This window comes from Mesoplodon densirostris, chromosome 6, assembly GCF_025265405.1.
Source record: "Mesoplodon densirostris isolate mMesDen1 chromosome 6, mMesDen1 primary haplotype, whole genome shotgun sequence".
Taxonomy (NCBI): Eukaryota; Metazoa; Chordata; class Mammalia; order Artiodactyla; family Ziphiidae; genus Mesoplodon; species Mesoplodon densirostris.
In genome coordinates, this window is record NC_082666.1 from 4,017,342 (window position 1) to 4,040,305 (window position 22,964).

Genomic DNA, 22,964 nt, shown 5'->3' on the forward strand with positions numbered 1-22,964 from the left:
CTGGTCAGATTTCTTGACCTTGAGTCAGATTTCTTCCAGGCTGAGAAACTGGCTTGGGTGCGTCACTTAAGGCACAATCTTTTTGGGACTTGGTTTCTCAACTTTGAAATGAGGGGGGTGGTCAAAGGGATGACCTACCAGGTCTTTCCCTCTCTGAATCGCCAAGGCTCCGAGCTGCACGAGCAGCCCGCTGTTGCCCCTAGAAGCTCAGTGGCTCAGACATCCCTCCTGGAGTGCAGCTTGGTTTCCAAACAGCACTGACTATTGAAAAAAACAAATTATTGGCCCAATGCCATTCTCACCACCAAACAACTGAGGCCTTAATGGGCCTGGGGTATCACTGGTCAGCAAACTAGTTACCCAGTGACCCCCTCTCCCAAGGGCAAGCCCGTTTCTCCTAAAGCCAGATTCAAGCTCAGATGTTGGACTTCATGTTTGTAATTTAAGGGTCCCATTTTCTTGCCAGTGGCTTCAGCGTAGCCATCTGATGGGAATCTGGGTAAACTTTTAGGAGGAATTAAAACTATACGCACACAGGGACTTCCTGGTGGCGCAGTGGTTAAGATTCTGCCTGCTAATGCAGGGAACACGGGTTCGAGCCCTCGTCCAGGAAGATCCCACATGCCACAAAGCACCTAAGCCGGTGCGCCACAACTACTGAGCCTGCGTGCGGCAACTACTGAAGCCCACGCACCTAGAGCCCGTGCTCTGCAACAAGAGAAGCCACCGCAATGAGAAGCCCACGCACCACAACGAAGAGTAGCCCCCGCTCGCGGCAACTAAAGAAAGCCCACGGGCAGCAATGAAGACCCATCCCTTCAAAAGAGCTCTGATCTGGCAGCTGCCACGAGTTGTCTCCAGGCCCCATAACAGCCAGCGAGGCAGGTGTCCCAGAGGAGGACTCTGAGGGTCAGGGAGGTCCCACGGCCGGACCCCTGGGCTCTCCGCTCACACTTGCTCGAAGAAAGGAACCCAGGGGAGCTAAGAGCTGACTTTTTCTGGGTTTTTTTCTAAGGAACTCTCATAGAAGGAGCAGTGTTTACAAATCTTCCTGCAGCCCCCAACTTAGAGCTCAGCCCACCCACCTTCCCCGTCTACTGATGGAGAGACTGGGACTGGGAGTGGGGTGCAGAGAGCTCTTTCTGCCACAGCCGGCCTCTCTCTAATGGGGTGTTGCTGGAAGCTTGTGGCGTCCCTCAGCTGCTCAGGGTGCCCAAGGACTTGAGGGCACTGTGCTTGTGGGGTCAGCAAAAGATGGTTTCTTTCCTTTTATTTATTATTATTATTATTATTATTATTATTATTATTATTTTTGGCTGCGCCGCGCGGCTTGCGAGATCTTAGTTCCCCAACCAGATATTGAAGCTGGGCCACTGCAGTGAAAGCGCCGAGTCCTAACCACTGGACCACCAGGGAATTTTTTTTTTTTTTTTGGTTTCCTTTTAGAAATTTAGAAAGCTGGAGCTGTTCACAGCTAGTTTGCACTCAGGGGTCCTCAGCCCAAGCTCTTTGCAGACTTTACAGGAGGTAAAGTATTCTTCACTAGCCACATCCATGGGACCTGGGGATGCCAGCTGGGGACTCCACTGTGATCCCACAAAATAAGCAGTCCTTGTGCAAACATGGCAAAGCGCATGTGCCAGGACGTACTAGCTCAGGATCCTGAGATCAACCCCCATGTGTTCATTCAATAAATATGCACCAAGGGCCAGCGCATGGTCATTCCCAGGATGGCCTGGGGGTGGCCAGATCCCCTTCCTTCCTGAAGACCCGGCAGGGCCTCTCCACCCCCACTTCCCAGAGATCACTCTGCTCCAGCCACACTGGCCCTTTCTCCATCCCGTCCACGTGCCAAGGTCATTCCAGCCTCAGGGCCTTTGCCAGTGCCACCCCGAACATCCTCCCCAGATCTTCACGAGGCTGGACTCACCGTCCAGATCTTGGCTGGTTGTGACCTCAGAGACCATCCTGGACCCAGTCAAACCAGCAGCATCCCATCATTTGGTTTGCTTTCTTCATAGTATTTATGACTCTCTGAAACGGGTATTTATCTACGTATTGTCTGTCTCGCTGGCTAGAACGTAAAATTCAGGAGGGCAGGGCCCTTGGCTTCTTGTTTGCTGTATGTGTGGCAATGTCAATCCCTTGTCCCTGGACACAGCACAGATGCCCCATAACGCTCCATTGGATAGATCCCTGGGATAGGCTTGCTTTTGTATTAGTTACTATTTCACTGAGAATATCTGTACATATTTAGGGGTAGACCTGGATTGGAAAGCTCTATGGCAGATTCTTCATACACATTATCTTTAATCTGTATTTCTCTGGACAGGAAACATGAGGTTTCTGGATCAGAGAAAAGACCCATTATTTTTTCACACAGTAGCCTTAGTGCTGGCCCCCCGCACCCTGACTCCTCACAGGGGCCGCTGGTGGGAGCCGGCGCGCCCTGCGTGCGCGGGGAGGGGGGCACGGGGTGGATGAGCCGAAGCTGTGACAGCTGCCCCTCTGCCCTCCCCGCCGCTGCCCTGAATATAAACAGCCGCTGGGGAGTGGAGGCAGGAAGATCAGTAGGTTTGCGACTCCAGGAATATGAACAGAGGACTCAGGACAGAGGTCCCTAAGTCTCTCCATCTTTTTTTTTTTTTTTTTTTTGCGGTATGTGGGCCTCTCACTGTTGTGGCCTCTCCCGTTGCGAAGCACAGGCTCTGGACGCGCAGGCTCAGCGGCCATGACTCACGGGCCCAGCCGCTCCGCGGCATGTGGGATCTTCCCGGACCAGGGCACGAACCCGCGTTCCCTGCACCGGCAGGCGGACTCTCAACCACTGCGCCACCAGGGAAGCCCTACGTCTCTCCATCTTTAACTGCCCAGGCTTGTTTGAAGTCAACCATCCTTTACCCCAGGAGCCAACTCAGCACACCGTGACCTTGACCTTGGGGAAAACATGAGCATATTCATGAAACATTGTTTCCTGACATACATCTCCCAAACTGAAAAGCACCAGCCCCCATCTCTGAGTGCCATCCCCCACATGCCTGGAGCTGTGCGTCGTGTTGATCCTGTGGTGAGAGGTCCCGGCATCCTCTTTCGGCGGTTGAGGAAACTGAGACTGGGAGAGCCTGCCTGACCGAGTGGAGGTCGGTTGGCACCTAAGGGCAGGACTGAGATCAGCCCCCGCATTCGTGTGTGCCTCCAGCCCAGCTCCTTCCCCTCCTCTCTTCTTCTGAGCTCCCCAAAGCCTGGTCGAGTTGGTTTTAACATCTTTGTTTAGTTGCAGTGAAGCTTTGAAAAGGGAGGGCTCCTGTCTATTTATTCCATCCCTCCTATCTGCCAGGCACTGTGTTAATCATGGAAAGCGAGGTGGGCATGGTCCTTTGTCCTCCTGAGAGGCAGCATTACACAAAGAATGAGCCAGAGAGTTACTAACAGGGGTGGCAAGTGAAGGTGAAGAAGCACAGGTGCTAACCCAGCGACGGGCCGTCCAGGGAGCGGACACTCCTCTGGGGCCTGGCCCCAGGCAAGGCACGAGGGAAGGATGCTCTGGGTGGAGGGACCGGCACATTCAGGGGGAGGCGAAGAGCTGGGGGAGATTCACAGGGAGGGGAGGCAGGACTTGGGTCCTGCAGGGCCCTGGTGACCATGGGGAAGGCTACTGCTCTTATCCTCAGAGCACTGGGGAGCCATGGCAGGTTTAAGCAGGGAAGGGGTGGGATTAGCTGTATCAACTTCTCACTGATCTGTTTTAGCCAGATCTTCTCATTAGAGCAAAATCCCTTTCCTGCCCTTTCCTAGGGACTGGGGAAGAAAGGCTGAAAGATGTGAGAAAGAACAAAATCAGGGAAATGCAAATGACTTAGATGAGGTTTATGGTTCTTTGGCAACAGGGCAGTCACCCGGCATGTCACAGCCGTGGAGGAAAGCAGTAATTTTTCTGAATCTCTCACCGCCACGTTCACCTGGCTGTCAGCCTGGGGGCCTTTGGGGAAGTTTCAGTCATGTGCGTTAGGGCCACTTGGCCGACTCACGGAGGGAACCGGGCATCTCCAGAAAAGATGCTGAGCCGCCCTGTCACTGCAGCTCCAGGAAACCCGCTCGTTGGGGGGGCCCACATTCATAGCAAACAATGGTAATATTTACCAAGTATCTCTGGAAAAATGAATGCAAAGTGCAGGAAATGCAGTGCAAATTGCTAGAACGCAGTACATTAGCAACATAGGCCTTTTAATGAATCTGAGACGAGAGGTATAAATTTCAGGAGAATGTCAATTTCAGTAATGTAAACAAGAGGCTTCTCAACATCTTCTCCGTGAGACTTGATTTCAGTCTCTGGTTATAACTAAAGCTGTGATTCTTGAGAGAGACTTGATTCTGAACATCAAGGAGGTGAGAACTGGGGGAAGGGAGTTGCTTGTGTATCCTGAATTAGCAGAGAGCCTCAGGGGCACCATTGCCATCGCATTGGAGGAAAACTAAACCTTCCACTGGGGATTGGTATGCTTCCGTGAAAAGTCTTTTTGCTGCAAAAACTGGATGCTTGCCGTTGCAGGGGGATCGGGGAGGGATGCCCACATATCACTGGAGGGCTGGGAGCTACCCTGGCTGCTGATGGGCATATATCCTGTCAAAGTCAGGGAAAGCTCAAGCTCAAGCTCAAGGTCACCCAATGCTTTTCCCTTCTTGGGTGGCCATGTTCCTCCCATTGCTAGGACCTCGGAGGGTCCTGGGAAACGGGCGCCCACAGCCCTGTCCACCTAAAACGGCTTCTTCACCTCTTCACATCAGGGTCAAATAAAGTTAGGAAGGCCATGAGCCATGGTTGCAGAGGCTCTGTCACCTTCCTGTTGGGTCAGGAGAGGCGGCCAGGGCGGCAGAGTGACCAGCTGTCTTCCTTTCTCTGCAGTCCCCGACTACATCATCATGAAGGTGCTGAGGCAGCGCCTGGACCGGCAGGACTGCGTTGAGAGAGGGTGGGTGCTGCACGGCTTCCCGCGAGACAGGAACCAGGCATGCTTGATGGACAGCATGGGCTACAAGCCCAACAGGTGAGCCGTCCGCTTCCGACGGGGCCTCGGCCCTGGCCACGCCGCCTCCCAGGAAGGTCCCCACCACCAGGCACTGTCTGTCCGGAGCCGGCTGACTGCTGGCAGTTTGCTGGAGCCTTACCACGCTCTGGAAGGGGAGTGTCTCTTAGTCATTCCCATTCCCACCCACTCGTCCCATTTACCCTGGGAAGTAGGAGTCAAGCTTGGGTTCAGATCCTGGCTCTGCCGCTCGCCTTGCTGGACCTCAGCGTCTCATCTGTGGATGATAATACGCATCAGCCAGTCTTGCTTTCCTTACAGGATTGTGGGTGCAAAGCAATCCATGTTTTCTTCTACTGTTTTCACAACTTGCTTTTTTACATTTGGTTCTTTGATGCATCTGATATTTATTTTGATGTGGGTATGCAGTACAAATCTCTTTTCTTTTCCCCTCAAATGTTGAATATTGTTGAATACTCTGTCCTTCTTCCACTAACTTGAACTTGAGGGCACCCCGCCACAGGAGATATTGTGGAAATACACAAAGACCTCCTACATGAAAAAAGCAAAGGCTGTTTAGTCAGAGCTTGCTATATATATAGCAAGGGAGTTGGCCCAATCTGAAAGGCAGGCAGAGGGGAGGGAGAGCCTTCTAGTGGGAAAGGTGAGGCTTCAGGGCTTCCCTGAGGGAGGCTGTGGGCCTGGGGAAGCTGGGGGTGGCCAGCTGGAAGCAGGGTGTCCTATGTGCTTGGTTAGGGGAACATATTCAGCTTTCTCTAATTTGGTTCTAAATTGGAAATGGTGGCAAAATTAGGGAAGCTGTTAGTTACTGATCAAGTCCTGGCTGTTTGGGGCTGATTGCTGCAGAGATGGTGATTGGGTCCTGGGCTGGTGGCTGCAGGGGATAGGTATTTATATACGCTGTCTGCTCGTAAATACAGTCTCTCAGTACGCTTGGTTATACTTCTAAACTTTTTATTGTTTCCCACAAGTCGATTTCTGCAGTACTAACACACTGTTTAACTACTTTAGTTTTATCATGTATTTCAAGTCAGTGCAGGACAAAGCCCTTTCATTACTCTTCTTTATTGTCTATTTTATATGTTTGTTATTCCAAATGAGCACTATGATAATTTGATCGTGAACTGCCATTGACTTTTTAAAAATATTTTATTTATTTATTTTAGCTGCGCCCGGTCTTAGTTGCGGCATATGGGATCTTCGTTTCGGCATGCAAACTCTTAGTTGCGGCATGCACACGGGATCTAGCTCCCCGGGCAGGGATCGCACCTGGGCCCCCTGCATTGGGAGCAAGAAGTCTTACCCACTGGACCACCAGGGAAGTCCCTGCCATTGACATTTTAACTAGAATTGCATTAGGTTTATCAGTTGGTCTGTTTCAGTCTGTGGCCCTGTCCTCTCTTTGCCCCTTCGTGAAACCACCGACACTTTATTGGGCCCATGCTTTTCATTTTAAGTGCATTTCTAGGTATTATATTACCTGTTGTTCTTCTTGTTGGTGTTGTGATAAGAGGGTATTTTCACCCATTTTATTTTCTAACTGGATTTCTCAGGAGTATAAGAAAGATACTGATTTTTCTTATTTGCTTTATACTCCAGCTTCCTTACTAGAACTTTCTTACTGCTTCTGATAGTTTTTCAGTTGATTCCCTTGGGCTTTTCAGGGTGATGATCATTTCATCTACAAATATATATCCTTTTGCCTCTTCCTTTCCAATATTTATATTTTTCATTTTACTCTTTGGTCTAATTACATTGGGCAATACTTCCAGAACTGAGTCATGATGGACATGCGGTTTTTTTTTTCCTGACCTGAAGGACTGTCCTGCATTCTACCACTAAGGCACTACTGTCATTTGAGGTATATACAGTTTTTTTATCAAGTTAAAGAAGTATAGCTCTTAGAATTTAAAATATCTGGAGTTGATGCTGAATATTATTCAAAGGCCTTTTTAGCATCTTCTAAGACAAATGTGTTTTTTTTTCCCTTTTTGATGTATGAATATAATGAATTATGTTAGCAGGTTTTTTAATAATAAGTCAGCCTTTCATTCCTAGAATGACTGTCACTTGGTCTTGGTGTGTTTTTCTTTCGATATATTGCTTGTGGCAGGTGCAGTTTTGATTCCCCATCAAAACTGAGCAGTCCCCCTCCCTGCCATGTCAGGCCAGTGAATGTTATATTACATGGCAAAAGGAACTTTGCAGGTGTAATTAAGGTAACTGATCAGTTGGCTTTAAAGTAGGGAGGTCATCCTGGGCGACCTTGATCTTAGTGCAGTTAGGCCTGTACCAGACTTCTGACCTACAGAACTGTAGTATAATAAGTTTGAACTTTTTAAATCAACTAAATTTGTGGTAGTTTGTTATAGTAGCAATGGGAAACTAATATACTGTTGGATGGTATTGGCTACATTTTTATTTAGATTTTTTGCATTAATATGCATATGTAATATGGGTCTGAATTTTTCCTTTTTTTTTTTTTTTTGTCCTTTGTCAGGCTTATAGTATCAAGGATGTGATCATTTCATAGGATTTCATTCTTCCTCTGTATCTGGAATAGTTTTTAAAACTTCAACATTAACTCTTCCTTGGAGCTGGCCCTTTGGGGGAGAGGTAGCTTATTAATGATTTGATTTTGTGTTTCCTGTAGTTTTTGCTTTATATGTTTTGGTGCCATGTTATTTAGTTCATAAAGGTTTTTGTCAGCTGTGTGTTCATTGTGCAGTGGCATCTTGATGAAAGCGACCGTCTGTGACAGGACCGTTACTTGTCTCCTCCAACATGAATCTTCCCTTTCCTCCTCAGTAACAAAACATCAGTTTTCATTAGAGCATGTTGGTGTCTGAAATGAAAGAGCCCATTTTCCAGCCTCCTTTACAGCTCTGTAGAACCACAGGACTAAGTTCTGGCCAATGAGATATAAGCACAAAGTTGTGAGTGTAATTTCCAGAAAACCTGCTTTCGGAGAGCTAACTCAGCTGGAAGGTCTTTTATGTCTTTTTTGTCGGTTTTGCCTTTCTCTTCTCATTTTGTTTTTCCTGATGTTAATAATCACCTTGTCTCTTCACTTGCCTAGTTTTCTTTGTATCTATTTGCTACTTATTTCTGCAGCTTATAATAGCTCCTCAGAACAATAGTCCACAAAGTCCATCATATTATGTAAACTGTGAGTCCCAGGTTTTTCTTATTTACTCCCGTTCCTTTCTTGTTTGGATTGCTTTTTCTGTAGGCTTACTGCAGGGCTGTTCCAGGACTTTTCTGCACTGTGATTAGAGGGATTCCCTTGGCCTGTCTTCTGAGTTGGAGTCCCTGTTTCCTGAATCACACATCTTCCTCTTTCTCACATGCTCTCTTGTTTTAGTGTAGCATACCTTCCAGTTGCTTCTCAAGTTAAAAAGATGGTTTGACGACAGTAGGCTGTTACACCCTCATCACATGTGCTCCAGACTGAAGAAGTTCACACTGAAATTTCATTTATTTCTTTGGTCTGGGTCTCATTTACTCCATCGGGCCAAAAATTAATGTGAAAACCTATGTCCTTCAGTTCTGGGAAATTCTCTTGAATTATTTTGTTGATTTTTCTCTTTCTCTTTTTTTTTTTTCCTGTTCTCCCTGGAACCCGCTATTTGGGCGTTAGATCTCCTGGACTGGCCTTGTAAATTAAAAAAAAAAAACTTTTCTCTCTTGTGTCCTATATCTTTTGTTGTTTTTGTGTTTGTGTATGTGTGTGGTTTGCCTTTGTTTTGTTTTGCTCTACTTTCTAGGAGGTTTCCTCAACTTTCTCTTTCAACCCTTTTACTGAATTTCTAACTTCTGCTGCAGTTTTTACTTTTATAACATTCAAGAGGTCTTTTTTCTGTCATCTGAATATTACTTTTATAGTTTCTTGATCTTATTTCATGGATTTTTTTTTTTTTTTTTTTTTTTTTTCGGTACGCGGGCCTCTCACTGTTGTGGCCTCTCCCACCGCGGAGCACAGGCTCCGGACGTGCAGGCTCAGCAGCCATGGCTCACGAGCCCCGCCGCTCCACGGCATGTGGGATCTTCCCGGACCGGGGCACGAACCCATGTCCCCTGCATCAGCAGGCGGACTCTCAACCACTGCGCCACCAGGGAAGCCCTCATGGATTTTTAAAAATCTCTTGAAGATGTTAATGGAAGCTTGTTTTTGCAGGAGGTAATGAGGAGAGGTTTTTTTCCCCTCCTGCATAGTCTTTTCCTACTAAATTTTGTTTGTCTTGGTCTCATTCTTTCTCAGTAGAAAGATGTTGCATTACCCTTGGTTGTTTGCTCACATCTAAGAACGGGAAACTAAAAAACTATTTGGGAGCTCTGAGGGCATAGATGGAGCTCATAGAATTTGTCTTCAGTGTAGGATGAACAATTTGGGCCTTTTGTGCACCTCCCACCAACTCAACATCTTTAAGTCTTTTCCTCTGGAAATGTCAGATTCCTCAGAGAGGACTCACCCAACCTCCTGCTGGAGGGTGAAGGTCTGGGGTCCGAGGGAGAAGCAGGACAGTGGGGACTGGGAGAAGGTGGGCAGAGGTCTCACACACTGCACACCATAGGCATATATATTTTTAACCTAAAATTCCCCTAATTTTGGTACAGACTCAGACTCTCAACTGTGCTCAGCATTCTTCAAGTCCAAGGAGCCTGTATTATATCCTCTCTAGAGAATAAACCTCCCATTTCTACCGAAGTGGAGGAGGAGGATTCACTCCGCTGGGTGGAGTGAGGAGGCGATCTGGGGCTTAATCTCTTCTTAAGCAAGTTTAACCAATCGTCCTTATTTTAGCCATCCAGTTTCCGAGTGGACTGTTACCGGTGCTGCTCGCTGTTCAAAAGCCAATAAAGAGGCAAATTTGGTGGAAAGGAAAGTTTGCTTTATTTCCAATGCTGGCAACCCAGGGGGGAGGTGGGGGACTCCTGTCCAAAGGCTGACTCCCCTCTACTGACAGTCAGGGGACAAGAGCTTTTATAGATGGAGGGAGGGCGCTACATGTAGAAACAGCACAGTCAGCTCTGACACTCACCTTGAAATTGGTCCTGCGGTGGTCTGATCAGCATCATCTTGATTGCTTTAGGTACAGTTAGTCTTCAGTTCCAGTGTTGGTTTGTTCCCATTTCCTTGAGGCCAGTTCTCAGAATTGCGGCAGCTTATGTCATGGCTACAGCCTGGTCATCATGTAGTTAACTTCTTCCACCTGGGGGGTTTCAGTATCTACAAGACAGTTCACAGGATACGGCTCAGAATATTATCCATAGCCCTTGAGGAGGAACTAAACGTCCTTAACTTTGCTTAATGACTAAACTATGATTATTTGTTTGACTGTTTTCTTTGCCTCTGCATTTTCTCACTTCTCTGATTAAACTTATTCGTTGGCTAAAGTTTCTCCACAGACAAAAGGCAGGTGGAGGACATGGGAGGAAAGGACCATAGGGCCCTGCTCCGTTTCAGTACCTCTGCCTGAGCCTTTTGAGGATTTGCTGGTGAGGACTGGTTTGTTCTCAGCTTTTCCTGCTGCTGACTTGGGATTTGGCTTGCTGACGTCTCTGCTGCTTGTTGTCAGAGGTCCAGCTGCCTTCCAGCCTCAAAAACACGTGTTTAGTTGCCTTCCCTTCCACTGTTCTCCCTGTCGTTGCTGTAGGTTTTCAGAATCCCTTTCCTGTCAATCTTCTGTCGGGTTTGGGGAGGAAACAGAATGTGATGCGTGTTTCAACGCGCCATTTTTACCTGGAACTCAACCCTCCATTGCTTTGTTGCATTTGCATGTCTCTTACCTTCAATTACTTTGCTTCCTTTATTTTAAGTTGTCACGTAGGGCAGAATGAAATTGGGTTTAACATTTATTCAACCTGCTTGTCTTTTCCTTTGAACAGTTGAATTTATCCCACTTCTTTTTTATTTTCATCACTTTATTTTATGCTTCATCATGGTTTCCTTTGTTTTCCATCTTTTTTTAATGGTCTGTGTTTTCTTTTTTTTTTTTAAATAAATTTATTTATTTATTTTTGTTTTTGGCTGCGTTGGGTCTTCGTTGCTGAGCGCAGGCTTTCTCTAGTTGTGGTGAGCGGGGGCTACTCTTCGTTGTGGTGCGCGGGCTTCTCATTGCGGTGGCTTCCCTTGCTGCAGAGCACGGGCTCCAGGCATGCGGGCTTCAGTCGTTGTGGCTCACGGGCTCAGTCGTTGTGGCGCATGGGCTTAGTCACTCCGCGGCATGTGGGATCTTCCCGGACCAGGGCTTGAACCCATGTCCCATGCATTGGCAGGCGGATTCTTAACCACCGCACCACCAGGGAAGCCCCTTCTTTTTGTTTTATTATTGCTATTGTTGGCTTCTCTCCTCTCCCCCCAAGTTGGTTTCGAAGATAATCTGTTTCTAGTTCTACTACTCTTGTGAAGATGGTTTGATTAAACTTGTATTTCTCAATTTGTCAGTTCTGAAATGAAACAGAATATTTTGACTCTGTCAATGAAAGATGAAAGAAAGAATGCTCCCATAGGTACCACCTCCTCATTCCCCTCCCCCATCCACTCTCCATTTCTGGCAGGCTGGGGCTGGGGGTGGGGAGGGACAGACACATTCTGAAATTTTTTGGCCTCAGTCTATTATACACAGATTATTATTATTATTATTATTATTTTTTCTTTTTGCGGTATGCGGGCCTCTCACTGTTGTGGCCTCTCCCGTTGCGGAGCACAGGCTCCGGATGCGCAGGCCCAGCGGCCATGGCTCACGGGCCCAGCCGCTCCGCGGCATATGGGATCCTCCCAGACCGGGGCACGAACCCGTATCCCCTGCATCGGCAGGCGGACTCTTAACCACTGCGCCACCAGGGAGGCCCCACAGATTATTATTTTTAAGATCACTAAGCTTTTCTTTCTAGAAATATAACAATTACATTCTGTTTTTAGCTGTATTACTGTACTTGTGAAGTTTTCATTCTCTCTTCAACTGGATTCAGATTTCAACACCAGCCGTTTACATGATTCAGCCTCTCCGTTTATCAGTTTTGATTCATTGTTCATTTGAATGAATTATGTCTTTGAGTCATTTTTAGCAAGGGTACAGACATGCTAAACTTCCTAAATTCTTGCACATTTGAGAATGTCTTTCTGTTAGCTTTATCTGTAAACAGCATCTAGCAAGGTAAAAAATTCTCCCATCACATTTCTTACCCCTCAGCATCCTGTACCATTTCTGTACTGTGCTCTGACACCTGTAGGGTTGCAGTAATGTCTGAGGCCAGTGAGATTTTTTTCCATTATAGGTAATGTACTTCTTATGTCTGGATGCTCTCTCTCTCTCAGTTCATCTACATTCACTAGGCCATGCCTCAGTCTTGGTTCTCTTTATTACTTTTCTCTGGAATATTATGAATCCTTTCCATTTCCATTATTTCCGGAGAATTTTCTTCTAGTACATATATTAATATTTTTCTGGTTCATTCACTTGGTGTTCTTTTCAGGAAGACCAATTATGTGCATGCTGGATATTTATTATCTGTTTCCATAATTACAATTTCTTTCTAGTAGCTTTTATCTTTTCCTTTTCTTTTCTGTATTATTTTTCACATCTGTCCTTCATGATAGCTTTATTTTTTATCATATTTATTTCTTGTTGCTTCTAATTTATTTTTCATTTCTATAATGCTTTTACATTTCCCTTAGTTTTTTCCCTTAATGTTGTCAGTTTTCTTTCATCTCCTTCTAAATTTTATCTCATCCTCTTTTCTTTGATTTCTTGTATTACAGTGTCTGTTCTGTCTAAATTATTTTGAGCACATTGATAAGGTTTTATCTAAAATGTTCTGCTGTTTCCTAGAATACTTCTTCTTCCAAAGGGTATTCATTGTCTATGTCTCTCTCTCTCTCTCCCTCTCTCTCTCTCTCTCTTTTAACTTTTAGGACCCTTATTTGGCAATGTCTATACCTGAGTCCCAAGGTGGGTAAATTTTGCAAATCATTTGTCTTTGAATAGTTCTGTGGTTTCTCTAAGAATAGCATGAGTTGGTTTTAGAAAATAGACAGAAAATTAGTTTTCTCTGTTGTAATAAATTACCACAAACTGAGTGGCTTAAACAGTACACATTTATTGTCTTACAATTCTGTAAGGCTAACATCAATATGTCAGACAGGCTGCGTTCCTTTCTGGAGGCTCTAGGAAGAGTACATTTCCTCACCTTTTCAGCTTCTAGAGATTGCCCCCAGTCCTTGGATCATTGCCCGCTTCCTCTGTGTTCAAAGACAGCAATGTTGCAACACTTGGTCTTCTTCTGTGGCCACATCTCCCTCTGACCAGAGCTGGGAGCAGTTCTCAGATTTTAAGGACTCATGTGATTGGATTGGGTCCACCCAGATGATCTTACCTATCAACGTCCTTAATGTAATCTCATGTGCAGATCCCGTTTTCCATGTAAAGTAACATATTCACAGATTCTGGGGGTTAGGAGGTGGACCTCTTGGTGGGGGGCATTCTTCTGTTCCTCACGGTTGGATTCTCCTCAATTCTCTCTTAATTATATCCTTGGAGTTGGGTCTGGAGAGCTTCCTCCTAGAAGACTGAAAGGTCTGTTTAGTTCTAGGGCAGCAGGGACCCAGCAGGCAGCCTGAGCATCCTGTCTTTCCACCTATGTTGACCGGGAATTTCCAGGGGACCACAGTGCTATGAGGCGAAGTTTCCACCCTCCGTTTGCTGAGGATGGAACAGACTTTGGTGTCAATAATTAGCTTCTGAGTAAACTCATCTACCTGAAGATGAAAGGCATCAGGGAAAATGTAAAAACAGTCACTTAAAAGAAGGCTGGGGGCGGGTCATTGACAAGACATAGGGAGAGAATCTAGTGCTCATTTTTCTGAACCCCGAGGGGAAGAACGCCTGTTTTATTTACCGACCCTGTGCACCATGCCAGGACTGCATGACCAACAGGGGGAGGGCACGGTGTTTATTAAAAGCATCGCGGGGAAGATTATTCAAGAACCTCTTTGATTTAGGGCAGGCTTGCAAGGAAATACTTCTCCATTCACCAGGAAGTAAAAAGCAGTTTCTAAAGACTTAGTAAATAATGCCAGTTTAATTTATTTGACCCTAAGGCAGAGGACAAGCAGAGAAATAAAAAAGATATTTGTTTACAACGTAGATTTAATCATATGCCACTGTTTAATCATCCTTCTGTATTTTTCTCCCATCACTGAGGGTGTATTTTCCCTCCTCTTTCTCATCTCTGACTAATCCGTTTCCTCCACCTTAGCTTGAAATTAAGCATTTTTTATGATTAATTCAGAAAGTAATTTTAGCCATGAACCTTCAAGTCCAGATATAGGCTAAGGAAGAGAGAAACATTCTAAAATGAACCCACCTAGCTCTGGGATGAGTATCAGGGCTGTAATTCTGGTTCGGTTGTGATGCCAATTATAAAGCACTCTAGCTGTGGTGCTGCTGTTTTTGACACCAGGAGGAAATCTTGACAGAATTATAGCCTAGAAATCAATCTGGGAATACGAAACAGAAATCTATAATTCAGATATGAAAACAGTCTACAAAGGCTCTTTTTGTTTTTAGGAGGATTCAATGAAATTAGATTAAAATAAATTTACATATCTATCAATTTTACTATTAAAATATATTCATACTAGTAAATAGAGTTATTGGGGAAGGGTAAACTACTCTGTGTATTGGACACAGAAATAGACCCCTCTGGCTTATCAGGGAACAAAGTTATTGTCTCCTTGTCAAATATGAGTCTCTTCTTAGAGCTAATAAATGGATAGTGTTCAAATGCCATGTTTTGTTTCACTTCTATCTCATAAACCTATGGCACATAATACTAAATTATATTCTGCAGAGCAATATCAAACTCCTGGTTCCAACATCCCACAGTGAGGGAAACAAACCAAGTAATTGATGTGTCACAAAGAAGGAGAAAAAGTTATTTGAGAACAAATAAAATGGGCTATAAAGTTTGTTAAAATGTAATAATAATAGTAAAAAGAAAAAAATAGAAGAAGAAAGAAGAAAGAAACAAAGAGAGAAGTATCCAAGGCTCCATCCAGAAATCTGCCCTCCGCTTGGCTGTAAAATAATTCATTTCATGCTGCAAGTTTGTAGCATGGTATTTCCTTTTAAAATTAATGTTTACTATGGAGAGGGAGTATAGGATTCTGATTGATGTTGGGAAGTTTGCAGTGTATCAGACAGACTGGTTTTTTTTTTTTTTTTCCTTTGCCTCCTCCCTCACCTTGATGCTGTGAGGACGGGGTGGGGCAGGCTGTGCCTTGAACCTCTTCCCCCGACCCGGGCTGTACCGCTGCAGGCCCAGCAGGCAAGGTCCGGGTCACGTCCAACTGCAAGGTCCCAGGTCAGAGCTGCTGCTGCGTCTCTCAGAAATCCCTGCAAAGAGGGTAAAAGAGGGGACCCTCGCTGAGTCAGTGGCAATAGAATTCAGCAGAATGGTAGCAGAGATTTTACTATTGCTGTTTTCTTTAGTATTTCTCTCTTTCTGTACTCCATTGGACTAAATTTGGGGACTATGAAGAAATCACCCAAGGAAGGTATTTTCGATTAGCTTGTTGTGTCCCAGGCTGTTTTGTGCAAACTGGCAACTGCTGTATAGGTTCCTTTTCGAGTGTGGTGGGTTTCAATTTTTTATTTATTATTCTTTCTTTCTTTTTTTTTTTTTTCTGTGGTACGTGGGCCTCTCACTGTTGTGGCCTCTCCCGTTGCAGAGCACAGGCTCCGGACACGCACGCTCAGCGGCCATGGCTCACGGGCCCAGCCGCTCCGCGGCATGTGGGATCCTCCCGGACCGGGGCACGAACCCGTGTCCCCTGCATCGGCAGGCGGACTCTCAACCACTGTGCCACCAGGGAAGCCCCTATGTATTATTATTTCTTAAACTAGACAGTTGTGTGTCCCACATAACTGTGGGAGCCCAGAGGGGTTCGGTTGTCCCCGGGAAAGCAGTGACAGGTCTCCTCTCATTGCACTTGGATCCCAGTTGGTGCTGGGTGTCTTGTTGGCTTTTGCTAAAAGCATAGTCCTTTCCCCCAGGGAACCGGAGAGCAGAGCTGCCCAAGGGACCCAGGCTGGCTGCCATGAACTCCCAGCCTGGAGGAGCTGGGACTCCCACACCCAAGCGGAGCCTGCGCGGTGCAAGCCTGGCCCCTCAGACACGTGGGTCTGAAAGCTTTCGTATTTCCTGGGCCAGACCCTCGACACAAGCCTCCGCTTAGTGGTCGGAGGCGGTCCAGAGTGTTCAGACCAGGCTGCTGCTGCTGGGTCCCGCTCTCCTCCTCTCCCCTCTGCATCTTCGCATCCAGTTTCTGACTGTGCTCTGCAGCGGTCCTGCCTTGTTCGTCCCTGAGGACACTTCTCCCCCTCCCGGTCCTGCCCCCTCACCTTGGACCCTCATCATCACCCTGACAGCAAGAATGATGATAGTGATATCTGGTGTCTACTGAGTGCCAGTTGTGTGCCTGCTTTGCATCTCCTTTAATCCATTCAATAGCCCCATAAAGTAGGTTGGTTCAGTAAAAGGCATGTGGGCTCAGAGGAGCCGTGTCCCTCGCCCCAGGCCACGTGGAGGAGACCAACCGGGACCCCAGCTCTTTGCTCTGAACGGCTCCATCGTGCCCTCTCTGCAATGCGATGAGCGTCTATCCCTGCCCCCTGGCTTGCTGGCTTGAAAAAAAAACTACAATTAACCTCAGTTTTCCTGTCTGTCAAATGGAGCAATAACCTCTACCCTTTTAACCTGACAGCACCAGTGCTCTGGAGAGTGAGTGGAATATGTGTGCGTGTGATTTATAATTGGCAAGTGCCGTGGATGCAGGGGGCTCTATGAGCTGGCTCTGAATATCCCTCCCACAGCTCTTTCTGGGAGGACAGACTCTCATTCAAAGTGTAGGATATAGTTTTCTCTCCTGTCCTCACAAAATAAATTACACACTCCATGCCCTAAATAGGTGAGCTACTGATTTGCCTACACTTTAAGAAGCATGAAAACATTTATTATGATCGTTATCCATGTGCTTTTGAATTCCTATTACACAAAAAGAGGCTAAAATGGGGCTTCCCTGGTGGCGCAGCGGTTGAGAGTCCGCCTGTCGATGCAGGGGACACGGGTTCGTGCCCCGGTCCGGAAAAATCCCACATGCCGCGGAGTGGCTGGGCCCATGAGCCATGGCCACTGAGCCTGTGCGTCCAGAAAAAGAGGCTAAAATGGCAAATACTGTTATACTCTGAAGGACGACCGTCAGAGGGTAATTGCTGTATCTACTCACTGTGGGCTGGTACAAATAACTCATTTCTACTCAAAATATTTTCCCTCTAGTCACAATCTGCTTGCTTTTCTTACCTACAGAAGACATTTTAAAGACTCCCGTCGGTTGGAATTGGGGAAGGTAGCTCCTTATTCACCAGACGGCATGTGGGATGAGAGAGTGGCCCTGAAATAGACAAAGACAAAAATCACCCTTTTGTCTGGAAGGGGCCCGTGGATCCAGGCAAACTGGAAAATTGTGATCAGAGCATTTAACAATGTTGATAAATTATTCTGCTGAATGCTGGTCTGATTTCTTGGGTTCAGCTATGTTAAATTTAAACAATGGAAAATCATGGTATGTTATGAAAGTAAAAACTGAACTGGCATATAGGTAATATGCCAGAGTGCTCTCATTTAATTTAAAAGCTTGTTATTTTGTAGTTGCATATGACACTGTGTTTTGGAGGACAACACGGCGAAACCCTCAGAGAATGGCTTCACCGTTTCTGATGTGTTCCAAAGTGAAAAGGATGTTATCGTCTCTTAAGAGAACAGCAGTTGGACCAAAGAACAATTAAAATGCGCGAGAGGATTTCTCGCCTCTCCTCTCTCTCTTTCTCTCTCTCTCTTTTTTATTATCACTTGGTCCTTCCAGGAAGCTCTCATATTTCTGCAGCTGATCCTTACGTGGATTAGGGATAATAAACAGCCCATTAATGGAGGCCTGAACTAGGAAATGGAGCTGGAATCAGCAGCAAAATTCAGTGGCTGACTGAGGTTAATAACTCCATTACTCCAGCCCCGTGCCGAGCCGCCCGATGAGTGGGATGTTAGCCTTATCTTACTCCTTATTAATTGAGCTAATAGAACCGGCTGACCCTGCCTTGCTGCCACCATCTGAGAGTTTACCAGACATGGGCTGGAATACATATCATGGACTGTGTGCTCCACGGTGCCTTTTGTTTTTGGAAGAAAGATCTTTCCTAAACATCGGTGAGCCGGGAGGCCCCTCCTAACAGCAGAGTCGCTGTGCACCTATCCACAGCAGGGTCCCCAGCCACTCGGATTCTGTCGCACAAGCGATGGTGTCCATTGGCCCCTCTAGGCGGATGTCCACTTGCGTTCGAGGGCTTTGGAGGAAGTAGCCATTGTCTCAACAAAACGTCTGGGGCCAAGGGTAAAAAAGAAAGTGTGCATGCGATGGAGGTGGGAGTGGGGGCAGCTCCAGGCCTTGTCACTTCTGGTTCTTTCTTTCTTTCAACATTCAGCAGCTGTCTGAATTTTTCATCCATCTTTCCCCTTCCTGATAGTTCGACACACGTTTCTGACAATCTTGCTTTGCGGCTCGCTGGTCAGCAGTCCGGGGGCTCTGCGTAACCTTTCTAAGCCTCAGTGTCCTTATCCGTCAAATGGGGTGATAACCCAGCCCTTCTCACCTCACCTTTGCTGGATTCATGTACGTATTTGCTGGGAAAATGCATATGGGTGGGACTTAGGAATTAGAAAATGCTCCGTACAGCCAAGATGATGTTGTCAACAGATAAATATCTAAACCTGAATTTCCTGCAGCCAGTTATTATCCTCTCTGCGCTCCAGTTTCCTCAACTGAGGACCAGGGACCATGGCATTGAGGACATCAGGTCGGGGGTAGGAGGCGGTGATGCAGAAGCACTCTGCACAGAGCCTGGCGTATGTACGAGGGCCTCCGGGTGTGAGAGCCGCATTTATTCCTGATACATTGGGAGCTCTGGGCCTGTGCGTGGAGACCAGAGCTTCTGCAAAGCAAGGTCAGACCAGTTCCTCACCAAGGAACTGTGGCCCTGGCTGGCCCCTCGGCCGCTCGGAGCACACTGCTTCCCTCTGGGTGGAGGAAGGTACTTCCTTGTTCACCTGTGATTTGCGGGGCAGAAGATGATCCTGCAGATACACAAAGACAAGACTGCACTTTTGTCAGAGAAGCCGAAGAGCCAGACAAACAGGGAAATCTGAATGCTAGAACAGTCTTGCAGATCGTGTGGCGGCCGTGAAAAAGCGTGGATCACGTGTCCCCTGTTGTTTTGTAAGACTTAAAGATTCCTTTCTTTCTTTTTCTTTTTGTTTTGGCCATGCCACATGGCTTGTAGGATCTTAGTTCCCCGACCAGGGATCAAACTCGGGCCCCGGCAGTGAAAGCGCCGAGTCCTAACCACTGGATCGCCAGGGAATTCCCTAAAGATTCTTTTGATGGCAGGACACAACCAAATGACGCTCAGAGAGATGAAAGGCAGAACTCTGTTACTTACAGTTCCAAACGAGAGGTGGCTGCCACATGGAGCCGGTGTGGGGGCTTCACCCTAGGGACAGGGTGACTGCAGCTGAGCCGTGGAAGGCATCTTCTGTCTGGCAGGAGGGCAGTTAGCTAGGTTTTGCAGGCTTTTGCTGGATTGGCTTATTTAAATAATTTCAGGGGCTCCGGGGCCTGGGGGCTGTCCCCGGCTGGAGTGTAGGAGTCCCGGAAGGGGAGTGCTTGGAGTGGGGCTTGGCGAACTGCCCAAGAAGGGGACTTGAGGTTTGTGAGCCATGACTTGAAAACTGGGTGGATACAGCACTTGTGAAATGCCGTATCACACCTGTCCTGCTTGGGATGGGCTTTGCCCGCCTGTCCTCATGCTGTATTCTTCACCTTTCCACGGTCGAGGCTTACTTTTGGAGACAGCCTTGAAGAGATTAAAACTCACCCCAAAGGTCTTCCATCCCGGCAACACTTGCCTCTCTCCAGCGTCTCTGAAATCTCTCCCGTCACCTGCTCCGGCGTCCCGTTCGGGTAAACTGCCTTGTTCTCGCTTTTGCATCCACTCTCCCCAAGACGTGGGCCATCTTCCCAGGCCACCAGCTCAGTGTCCACTACACCTGTTACACAGCCACTTAGCACATTGGGACAGCACGCACTGACTGTCCTGGCTCTGAGAGTGAGTGTTGTGCGTCCTTGTAGCAAAAATAAATACTGGCTGGTGATGGGAACTTGGCAGCCACCTGGGAGGTCAGAGGGGATGCAGGCGGTGGTTCTCAGAGCCGGTGGCTGGGTCACCGGGCCTGGAGTTAGGAAAGGAGGTGCACCCTGGGCCTCCAACTCAAGACTGTGGCCAGTGGTGGAGTCGGGGCCCCCGGGGCTGGAGTATTTTAATCCTTCGGTAAAAAAGGACTGAAGTAGAAAAAGGGAAGTGCTCCCATTATTTACCCACCTAGGGACTGTTGACATTTTACCACTTATTTCCAATGTTTGTGTAAGAAAAAGTCTGGTGAGGATGATTCTGAGCAAATGTGGAAGGTCGGCACTGCTTTTTATCGAGGGTTAAAACTTAGTTTATGACAGTCTGTTACTAAGGTTTGTCGTCTGTCTTGAAGAGCCTAAGAGCAATTACTTTTGAAGCGGGGACATCAAAAATGTACAGCACCTTTGAACCCTTTGCCTGCAGCCTCCAGGATCCTGCAGAGTATAAAATAGAAAAGTACAGTGAATTCTCAGAAAGAGAGCGAGCCCCGACGACCACAGGCTTAGCTCTGCTGTCCCCAGCGGGCAGCGGGGACCAGAAGGCACACTGCATGGTGTGCTGGTGGCAGGAAACTTCAGGGCAGCTGGCAATCCGGGAGCGTAAGAGACAGCCTGTGCTGGGTGATGGAGGGCCTGGGAGTTTAGTCTTTAGGAGGAAACAGGGCACACATGTAACAAGGGATTTGTGTGGTATTTTCTTGGTTAGTAACTTTGTTAGTTAAAGACTGACACTAACCGTCTTGCCGTAGTATATTGAAACTCAGTGTATTTATTTATTTATTTGGGTTGTGTTGGGTCTTCGTTGCTGCACGGGGGCCACGCCTCACTGTGGTGCACAGGCCTCTGCAGTGGCCTCTCCTGCTGCGGAGCACAGGCTCTAGGTGCGTGGGCTTTAGAAGTTGTGGCGCACGGGCTTAGTTGCTCCGCGGCATGTGGGATCTTCCTGGTCAGGGCTCGAACCTGTGTCCCCTGCATTGGCAGGCGGATTCTTAACCACTGTGCCACCAAGGAAGCCCCTAACTCAGTGTATTTATTAACCATTAAAATTTTTTTTCCTAAGAACTTCCTGAGAGCACCCAGTTCTGCCTGGCTGGCTCTCCTGCTGTCTCTAAGAGGTCTAGGAAGGGGTCCAGAGTGAGTTTGCCACACTCTACTTGAGCACACTTTCTCCCCAAATGACACCGTGTAAACGTGTCATTTGGGGAGGAAGTGACAACTTTTCTCAGTTTCCTAGTTTAGTGTCTGATTACCTTCACAGTCAGAAAATTTCTCTCATGACCAGCTCTCCCTTTTCCCCCCATCAAGGTTGACTATTCTTCATTGACAAAGCACATCTCAATTTCTGTTTCCCCTGTGGATTCTAAGCTCTTATTAGGGGTGCAACGGGTTTTATCCAACCAGTAACAGTTGGGCCTAAGTCGGTGGTGACTGAGACATCAGGGGAGATAAACACGCCTTCCTTGCTATCAGACATCCAAAGCAATCTCCAGGCCTCGGTGGAGAGTGACAGGTGACCTTTAGCAGAATGGAGCCCCGGGTAGTTGGCATTTGAGTCCAGCTCTGATGAAGATGCCCCCATTTTTGGCAGGCGCAACTCTAGACCGTTGACTTAAATTCATTTCCCAGAGAAAGGCAAGAGGACGGAGGCCGAGATGACCTGGAGAAATCATATTTGTTTTCTTTACCCATAGGAGACTTTGGGAGGCATCAGAGTGTACTTCAATTTTCCATCTTCCTTGGAGGCATAAATAAAGTGCTGAACTGTTGAACCCCGCTTGTGCTTTAAAAGCCTGGGCTTCTGCCAGGTTCATGTGGCAGATGTCTAAAAGCTTGAAGCTCTCCTCCCTAAATATCACAGAAATTATTTAATAAAAATAAAAAAAAAAACTTTTAAGAAGGTCTCCCACAAACTGAAGTTCAGCCTTACTTCTTCTGAGATTATAGAACCCTGGGCCTTGCCTCCTTGTTGGCTTTGAGGTGTCTGCAGAGTCCAGACCCCACCCAACACCCGCCCCCGCCCCCAGGGGCAAGTGGATCAGAACCCCCATGTGGCTCTTGGGGCCCTTCCTTTCTCTTTGGGCCTCTGTCTCATGAAGCGTAGGTTCTAGATCCTAGGAAAGGACTCCATGCACCGGGCAGAAACCCACCAGGCCTGGAACTCCCACTCACAGAGTAGGAGGCGGGGTGGGGATCGGGAGAGGAGGGCTTCCCTCCTTCCCACCCATCCCTCCTCTTCCTGCCCGCGCACCTGAGCACACCTGCCTACTTCCTGCTTGCTAAACACCGAGTGTTTGCTCCTAATGTGTCTCCCTTCAGAGCACCTTGGGCTTTTGTCCAAATCTTATCTTTCCTACAAGGCTTAGCTCAAACTCCACCACCTCCAGGAAGCCTTCCCTGACGCTTCTCCTTGCCCTGCACCTTCACGGCACTTTACACGTTGTCCTGCGGGTGGGAAGCAGCTTAACAGGACAGTGGTTAAGCAAGAGGCCCCAGAAGCCTGGCTTTGCCTCCTATAGGCTGAGTGAGGCTGGGCAGGGTTTTTTTTTAATCATCTCTGAACTTCAGTCTCCTCCTGTGTAAGATGGGGATGATTTTGTTCAGATAAGCACCAAATA

General features: G+C 47.2%; 1 protein-coding gene across 1 annotated transcript in view; it reads left to right on the forward strand.

Moving 5' to 3' along the window:
* Positions 1-22,964, forward strand: part of AK8 (adenylate kinase 8) — a 130,134-nt gene that overhangs the window by 73,436 nt on the left and 33,734 nt on the right. The window contains exon 11 of the mRNA XM_060102694.1: positions 4,904-5,045. Within this exon, the coding sequence (XP_059958677.1) occupies positions 4,904-5,045 (142 nt within the window). The remainder of the gene's footprint in view (positions 1-4,903; positions 5,046-22,964) is intronic.